The following is a 9,318-nucleotide window of genomic DNA, read 5'->3' as shown; positions in this document are numbered from 1 at the left end:
TGATCATACACATAACTGTTAAGAAAGGGATTGCTGAGTGCCATGGAAGCTACAGCAGGTATGCTTTAACCCCACTCCACAAACACATGCGTTGGCCCCACACAGGAAGCCCTACACAGTCCATTCACCCTCAACACTTAGGTTGAGTTCTGAAGGCTGGGTCCTAGTTGGCTAGCTGGCTGGGGAAGGGGGTGGGGTGTGGGCGGTGGGAGGTGGTGTTAGAGCAGATGCAACATTTTCACAGGCCCTTAAAGGTTAGAGTCAGTGTAGAACATTAATGTACAGTACAAATCCAGTACCTCTGGAGCTTTCCAGGTTTGGGAGAAAGGCTGGAGATAGATACAAGCAAGGGTCAGGTTATGAATCTTTGTAAATAAACTGTGATAAGGACTGTGGACTTCTCCTGCAGACATTGGAAATGTATATATAGTATTAATTCCTAGAACAATTTTTTTAAATCAAAAGGTATAACTAAGAAGCCCAAAAAGGCAATAAAATGGGATACTAAGTAATGTTTGATTAATCTGAAAGAAGGCCGGCAGGAAGGAAAAATGAACAAAGAGCACATGACACAAATAGAAAACAAATAGCAAGATAGTTGACTTAAATTCAACCATATTAATAATTACATTAAACTGAATGACTAAGGACCAATGAAAAGATCGGGCTGGATAAAACACAAAGATTCAAGTATATGGTATTTGCAAGATACATTGTTAAATAAGAAGACAAATGATTAAAGGAAAATTGGAAAAAATATGCCATGCAAATAACAATCATAAGAGGATGGCTACTATCCAAAAAAACAGAAAACAAGTGTTAGCAAGAATGCGGAGAAATTGGAACCCTTGTGCACTGTTGGTGGGAATGTAGAATAGTACAGTTGCTGCAGAAAACAGTATGGAGGTTCCTCCAAAAATTAAAAATAGAATTACCATATGACTCAGCCATTTCACTTCTGGGTATATTCCTAAAATAATTGAAAGCAGGGTCTCAAAGACATTTGTACACCATGTTCGTAGCAGCATTATTCACAATAGCTAAAACATGGAAGCAACCAAAGTGTTTATTAACAGATGAATGGATAAGCAAAATGTTGTATACATACAATGAAATATTTAGCCTTAAAAAGGAAGGACATTCTGATACATGCTACGATATGGATGAAACTTGAGGACATTATGCTGCGTGAAATAAGCCAATCACAAAAAGACAGACACTGTATGAGTCTACATATGAGGTGCTTAGGGACAGAAAGTAGCATGGTAGTTGCTAGAGGCTGAGGGAAGAAGATAACAGGGAATTATTGTTTAATATGTATAGATTTTCAATTTTACAAGATGAAAAGAGTTATGGAGATGGATGGTGGTGATAGCTGCACAACAATGTGAATGTATTTAATACCACTGAACTATACACTGAAAAATGGTTAAGATGGTACATTTCGTGTTAGGTGTATTTTAATAGCCAAAAAAAAAGAAAACATAAGAAAGCTGACATGTTCATAATATCTGACATCGTAGACTTCAAAACAAAAAGAATTACCAAAAATTAAAACATTTCATAAAGAAATAATCAATTCACCTGGATAATGATTTTAAATGTTTATACCTTTAATAACAAGTATTTAAAATATGTGAAGCAGAAACAGAGAACAAAAGGGAGAAATAGACAAATCAACAATTATAGTTGGAAAATTTAGCACCCCTTTCTTAGTGATAGAAAGATTGATAAAATGACAGGATCTGAAGATTTAAACATTACAAAACAATTTAACCTAATTGACATTTGTAGAACAACACACCCAATAACTGCAGAATTCACTTCAAGTGTATATGAAACATTGACCAAAATAACCATATACTTGGTCATAAACAAGTCTCGATAACTTTCAAAGGATTAAAATAATAGTTTATGTTCTCTAGTCACAATGGAACTAAAGTTGAAATCATTAACAATGATAGCTAAACAATCAATCCTCAAATATTTGGAAACTAAGTAACATATGCTAGAAAAATCATAGATTAAGAAAAAGAAATCACAAGAGAAATTAGAAAACTGAATGATCATAGCAACCCAACACATCAAAATTATATGTAGCTAAAGCAATGCTTGAAGAGAGATCAATAGCTTTAAATGCTTACATTAGGAAAAAAACCGCTTAAAACCATTGATCTAAGCTTCCTCATTAAGAAGCCAGAAAAAGAGCAAATTAAACCCAAAGTAAATAAGAGGAAATAAAGAGTGGAAAATGAAACAGAAGAGAAATAGAGAAAAAGCAATGAAACCCAAAGTTGGTTCTTCAAAAAGATCAATGCAATTGATAAACATTTAGATTAACTGATTAAAAAACTAATTTCAATATCAGCGAAGAAAAAGATGGACACTATAGATCCTACAGATATTAAGGGGATACAATTGTTACAATATTCCCTTATATGTCAATAATTAAACTTAAATGAAATGGAAAATTTTTCTTGAGACACAAATTGCCAAGACTGACAAGAAATAGGAAATGTGAATAGCCCTATATCTGTTACAGAAATTGTGTTAAAAAAAAGTAAAAACCTTTCCACAAAGAAAACAAAAGATGACTTTACAGGTGAATTCTACCAAACAATTAATTATTTTTTAAAAAAAATCAATTTGACACAAACTTTCAGAATTTTGAGAAAGGAACACTTCCCAAAACATTTGGGTCAGTTTTACCTGGACACTGCAACCAATGATACATTATAAAACATAATATATATATATATATATATATATATATATATATATATATATATATATATAATATCTCACAATATCCCTCATGAAAATAGACGTAAAATTCTTAATATCAAATTAGTAACTATATGAAGTTTATGGCAGGAATATGACATTGGCTTAACCTTTTTTTTTTAAAAAAAAAATCAATGTAATTTACCACATTAATAATTTTAAAAGAATTATATTATCTCTAGCGGTAGAAATAAAAACATCTGACAAAACTGAACCCCTTTCATGGTAAAACTGTCAGCAAACTAACATTGAAGGAAAATTTTCTATCTGGTAAAGGCCAGTATGAAAACTATAACAACCTTATACTTAAGAGCTAGAACTCAATCCTGCTAAGACTGACAAGGCAAGACAGTCCCCTCTCTTCACTTTCCAACATTGTGCTGGAGGTTCTAGGCAATGTAATTAGAATAGAAAAATAAGAAATAAATACTGAAAAGGAAGGAGGAAAAGTATCTTTTTTATTTTATTTTATAGGCAACATGGTTGGGTACATTGAAAATTCAAATAAATCCCCCCAAAACAATAAGGGCTAATAAGTGAATTTAGCAAGGTCACAGATACTGTCAGGAGATTATTCTTCCTGGGCCTCTCATGTTATTGCCTGTCTTGAAAGCAGGGGCACTGGCTGCCGTTGTTTTAGGCTACCTTTTCTGAGGATGTACTCGTACATATGATATGTGTATCACGAACTGCCTTGGAGGACTGTCTATTAACTACCATTACAGAGATTCCCAGGAACATCTCTGGTTCACAGCTTCCCCTTCTCTTCTGGTCCCATACCCTCCCTCATTCATCCAATGGATTCACTATTTTTCACATACAACCTGCCTTAGAATTTAAAAATAGAAGGACAAACAGGTTAAATAGTTCCCAAGGGTGATTATGACGAATGAGGAAGAAATAAAACAGGCCTGGAATTTAAGAGAATACAAAATTTATTGGGTATTGATTACAAAAGTAAACCCATCTAAGTAGGGACACAGAGAGTTCCCTTCATTTCTCTAGCCTTTCCCACCCTAACCCCATAAAATCATTCTGTGCCCACACACAATGGCTAGCAAAAAGGAAAAAGAGGCAAGGCTTCTAAAAATGACAGATGCTCAGCTTAAGGAGGGTAATGACATGGTCAGTTGAGCCCATTTCTGAAGGAGCCCACTGTTTGCTGTTATAGCACCCAGTGGATGCCCCAGCCCTATGGACCAGAGGCTGACGCCAGGGACTCCTGAGCATGTGACTGGCTGGAGCTGCTGGTTAGGAGGCAGACTGTTCCCTCAGTGCATCCTCCAGTTGCTTCTCTGTCCAATCCTGCTTCTGCTCTCCTAGTGTCTGAAAGAACCGACGCATGCCTGCAGGGCCCAAATGGGGAGAGAGAGAGAGAAAAAAAAAACACAGTGTTTGCTTGTAGGCTCCAAGCATCCCCAGGTCATGGTAGACCATCACGAGGCCTCTCGCTGAGGGATGCTGACCTTCATCCCACCCTTCTTTGGGATGGACTTCTAAGTCTCCCCACTGCATCCCCAGTGGCTCTTTTTCAGCTTCATTGTCACATCATTTGCCTGCCAGACACCTTCATGTTTCATATCAAATCCTGTAACGTGACTGTGGCCTTGACCTCATCACGTTTTCTATTGCCTCTAGTGTTCCTTCACTCAGTCTATTCTCAACATTCACTCAGAATCTATTTCTGTAGTATAAATGTTCTCTTATCACTGCTCTATTCCCAGCAGGTAGGACGGTGTCCAGCACGTGGTGAGATGCAAGAGATCATTGTTATAATGAATGTCATGTTCTCCATAACCTTTAGAGGAGAATCGGAATGCCCTTGATCATCTAAGGGTCTATCTCACCTGCTGGACTGCAAGCCCCACAGGGCAGAGTACCACTTCCAGTTAGCTTATGGTCCCAATGCCATGCTCAACGGCAGGCGCCTATACTCCCTGTTTGCAAAGGAATATAATCAAAGTGTGAAAGAGTAAATCTTCTGTGGTATAGACAGGCTGCGCTATAGGTTGCTAAACGCCAATAAGGAAAGACTCAGTCATTGGGTTACAGGAGTGGATGGGGCACCTTTGAGAGATGCCAGAATTGGGGGGTCAGCACCACTCACCCAGTTTTAGGCAGAGAGGCTTATCCGAAAAGGTGAGGCGAAACCAGCCAGGCTCCGTACACATGTAGGACTTGCCGCGGGCCAATCTCAGCTTGTTTTCCAGGAATCGGCGATGGAGGAGCAGCTCTTGCTCAAATGTGCACGGGTCCAGGTACTGGGGAAGGCAGAGGGTCAGAGCCGAGCCCAGGACCCATCAGCCACATGTGCCCAAGCACACCTGTCCTCACTCCCAGAGCTCACCTTTTTCAAGTTGATCCAGATATAGAGGCCAGAGCCACGATTGAGAAAAGGGATCTTCAGTGCCTTCAGGTTGTTGGTGATGTACTTGTGAGCTGCCTGCAGCCGGGAGCGGTTAGTGGGCAGGTACACCTTGTCAATCCATTCTGGATGGGCAGGGGGAGAATGCTGTCACGGGTCTTGTGGCAGAGGTCTGCCAAGGGTTCCTTCCGTACCTGGGCCTCCTGGCAGCTATTGTCTCCAAGACCGATCTGTATTCTATTTGAGCTGATGCCATCCATACACAACAACTCACCTCCTACCTGTGGCTTTGCTGGAGACATTGGGCTTCTCAATGAACCAGCAGGAGTGTTCTGTTTGATTTTACACTCCTGAGACTATCCCCTGTATCAGGTGATGAGGCTGTTGTCAGCTGAGCAGGCAGCGGATACTCATAGCTCCCCCCATCTCCTGCCGTACAGCCTCACACAGTGGACTTGGAGGAACCTAGGTATGCTTGGGGAGGATCTTAGCCCAGTTGTTCTCAGCACTGGCCGCACCTAAGTGACCCGGGGAGCTTTTTGGAAGTCCTAATGCCCAGGTTAGAGCCCCAGTTCGTCTAAATCATTACCTTTGGGTGGAACCCACACATCCCTATTTAAGCTCTCCACGTGATTTCCATGGGCATTCAAAGTTGAGAACCAGTGTTTAAGGGCCTGGGAACTTAGCTTCTGCCAAATATCAAAGAGCCTGGCCCCATGCAGAAAAGCATCTAGTTGGATTTGTCCTACCGCATTTCCCCGAAAATAAGACCTAGCTGGACAATCAGCTCTAATGCGTCTTTTGGAGCAAAAATTAATTTAAGACCTGGTCTTATTTTACTATAATATAAGACCCGGTCCTATTTTACTATACTATAAGACCCAGTCTTATTTTACTATAATATAAGACCTGGTATATAACATAACATAACATAACATAACATAACATAACATAACATAACATAACATAACATAACATAACATAACATAATACAATACAATATAATACTGGATCTTATATTAATTTTTGCTCCAAAAGACGCAGTAGAGCTGATTGTCTGGCTAGGTCTTATTTTCGGGGAAACACAGTATCTACCCTTTTACTCAACTTAAACATTATCTGGTTATGTCAGTTTATTGATTATAGAGCAGCTTTTAATTTAAATCTTACAGCCTGGCACCTGCTCTACTACAAGGAATTAAAGAAAGGAGGCCTTATCTAAGTTTGAGCCATGGCATTGAACAGGGAAGTTCTCTCTGAAGCCAGCATTCACATGAGATCCAAGAGGGCTGATGAATCCAGATGCCATAGACGTTGCCACACTAACATGCGCAAAGCAGTTCTCCTTTGGCCACCTTGGAAGATGAAGTCAAGTCATAGTTGAGGCATCAGGGCATTTCTTTGTAATCTTTGTATGAGTACACAGGGCTTTAGGGAGGAAAACTAGACCTTCACATGAAGACAGGTTTCTGTCTTCCCACCTTAAGGCTCAGATTACAACTGATTATCCCTTTCCAGGCAGAGCATGAGCTACCAGACAGCCAGAAATTAAAGCCCATCCTGTGTTTTAGACAAGCACGTGCCCCTCTCCTGTCTACCCTACTGCACCATTGAGCTGCATCCTGCCCTCCTTCAAACTTCCTGTCCTTCCTATTACACTGACACAGTGAACAAGAGGTCAGTGTCAGGGGCCCAAGCCGACCCAGGAATTCCCCATGGCCGTGAGTCTGCCACGATGCCTGGATGCAGCTCAGTACCTCTGTCCTGGAGCAGCCGACACAGCTTGTGTTGCGCGATGCCGGAGATGCTGTGGACGTAGCCAAAAGAGCTCACGGCAGCAGCCACCTCCTTGTTTTGGGTGTACAGAGCACCAAAACGGAAGCCAGAGATCCCGAAATCCTAGGAGCAGAGAGGTAGGGGAGGGAATACCTGGTTTGTCTGCCTTCTGATCCTGGCCCCCCTTCCGCCCCTGCCCAAGGCCAGGCCCCTGGGACTCACCTTACTGGTCCCCCAGATCACATGAATCCTCTGAGGGTCAGGCAAACTGAAGAAACAATACAATCGAGATGAGGGAGAAATATTGGAGAAATGAAGACTTGGGTTCTATGCAGAGGAAAGTGGATTTGAGGTCCTTCCTAAGACAGCGGGAACTTGATATAGAACTTGAACTAGGCCCAAAGTTCAAGAAACAGGAATAAACAGAAGGTATTTGGGGGAACGAGATGGGACAGCTCCACTGAGTGAAATCCAGGACGCTCAGCCTGGCTGGCGGCCTTCCTACAGCGGGTCCAAAGCCACCTCCTCGGCAGCTGGCTCCATACAACACGGGCACCCACTGTGTCTAAAAGGTGCTCACCTATTTCTTATGTTCCACCCCCAGGCATGCCCATCCCTTACTTTGGCTGCTGGGATCCTATCTTAAGGGCAAATACTACCCTTAAGAAATTTCAGTCCTGTTTTTATTCTCCTCCTGTGTTCTACTAATCAAGAGGTTTCCTACCCTGACCTTCCGTAGGGGTTTTGAGAGTGCACTGGAGGGCAAGGTAAGAAGTGCACTTTCTACATTGCCCTCAAGCTACCTTGTGTATAAAATGGCATTTAGATGAAAAAGTATTTGGGAGGAAAGATCCTACCTTTGCTCATTTTCCCATTTAACTCAGTTCCTAGCACGTAGCCGATTAAATTTATGGCACACGAACTTATCACACAAAAGCAGTGAGTTCTCCTTCCAGCTCCAGCTGAGACCAACTCACCTTTCCATGCTCAGAACACTGTGGAACGTGATGGAGTCATCAAACACAGACAGCATGTAAATCTCATCTATAATCACATGTAGGTTGTACCTGCAAAGCAGGAGAACAATATCGAGGTTCTCTCCGTGATCTGAACTCACATGCTTCATGGTCAACTCGATACAGAACCGATCGATACTCCTACTGCCCCAGTAGCCCATCCAACCTCTCCAAGGGTCATGGTAACGGCAGAGGGGCTGGTACACCAGAAGGTAACTCTAGATCTGGCTCGGGAGTACTAGGCAGGAATAGAACGCAAAAGACACACATGAGCACATGTTACCTAACCCTCAACTATCAAGCAGAGGCCCATGGGAAGTAGCTGGGTATCCCAGAGAGTTTTCGTGTGGTCCAGTCAGGAACTCCCACCCCGAGTCTGAATCATAGTGGCGGGAAGTGGGCTAAGAGCTTGTGCGCAGCATATTTTTCTCCCAACAGCCCTCGAAGCACTGTTATGTTATCTCCATCGCACAGATGAAGAAACAAAGTTTCTGTAAAGTTAGTTCCCTCACTTAGGTTTTGGAGCTGGGATATGAACCTAGTTCGGGCAAATTCCAGCCCAGACTTCCAGCATTCTTCCTCTGGCCCCCTTGCTGTGCCATTCATTGGTCTGGGTTAATTATGCCATTTGAATAAGTGTGTCTCTTCTAAAAACTAGAAGATTTTCTACCCTAATAGGGCTGTTTCAGGACTCCTGCGATATGTGATATGAACATGATCTTAGGAATGGGATTGAAAGTTCTGTAGGGACACGTTTTCATCTTCACCCCCCAGTTTTGAGAGTCTGTCTTCCTCGGCACCTCAGGCCAAGTAGTTTGAGAAATGGATGCTGGGAGAAAGTGCTTCCACAAACAAGTGGAAAAACAACAAGACTGTTATGATTGCTATGGAGGTGTCTGCACATGAACAAGAAGACTAGGAAGGAAATGGCAGGAAAAGCTTGCTCCAAGCGATAAGCATATGAGTGCATATTCCTTCGTCCCAATTTCATTTAGTTCTACACTGCTTTGCAGAGTATAGTAAGCAGCAAGAATATTTAGGGTAAATTATTTCTGGTTCTGACTTCTTGACCACCAGCGATGGGAGGGACCCTGTTTAGGGTCTCTGTCTAGTCTCAAGGACCGAACCCCTACCTTTTGGCAAATTCCAGGTATTCCTTCAGTTCATCTTCAGGGTAGACGTCTCCCAGAGGATTCTGGGGATTGATGAGCATAAGGCCTCTGACGCGCTTCCCCTAGAAAAAAACAAACAACACAAATTGAACACAAATCCTTTACAGCTTCAAGTTCAGCCACGGTCAGTCTGGACACCCAACACAGCACACCTCACGAAGGCCTAGGTAGGGTCTCGAGACATCCACAGAGGAGGAACAGGAAG

General features: G+C 42.0%; 1 protein-coding gene across 2 annotated transcripts in view; it reads right to left on the bottom strand.

Moving 5' to 3' along the window:
- Positions 1 to 3,701: 3,701 nt before the first annotated feature.
- The window catches only part of ACCSL (1-aminocyclopropane-1-carboxylate synthase homolog (inactive) like), a 135,523-nt gene continuing 129,906 nt past the window's right edge, over positions 3,702 to 9,318 (bottom strand). For both annotated transcript variants that reach the window (XM_088789526.1, XM_088789527.1), the window contains exons 9-15: positions 9,075 to 9,175; positions 7,903 to 7,992; positions 7,148 to 7,193; positions 6,907 to 7,048; positions 5,132 to 5,274; positions 4,892 to 5,045; positions 3,702 to 4,130 (exon numbers count right to left, since the gene is read on the bottom strand). In XM_088789526.1, the coding sequence (XP_088645652.1) occupies positions 4,036 to 4,130; positions 4,892 to 5,045; positions 5,132 to 5,274; positions 6,907 to 7,048; positions 7,148 to 7,193; positions 7,903 to 7,992; positions 9,075 to 9,175 (771 nt within the window). In that variant the 3' untranslated portion in view covers positions 3,702 to 4,035. The remainder of the gene's footprint in view (positions 4,131 to 4,891; positions 5,046 to 5,131; positions 5,275 to 6,906; positions 7,049 to 7,147; positions 7,194 to 7,902; positions 7,993 to 9,074; positions 9,176 to 9,318) is intronic.

The sequence above is a fragment of the Rhinolophus sinicus genome, chromosome 14, assembly GCF_057876585.1.
Source record: "Rhinolophus sinicus isolate RSI-liver-muscle chromosome 14, RSI-T2T, whole genome shotgun sequence".
NCBI classification, from domain to species: Eukaryota; Metazoa; Chordata; class Mammalia; order Chiroptera; family Rhinolophidae; genus Rhinolophus; species Rhinolophus sinicus.
Note: the sequence above shows the minus strand (reverse complement) of the source record. Positions and strands in the feature narration are given on the sequence as shown.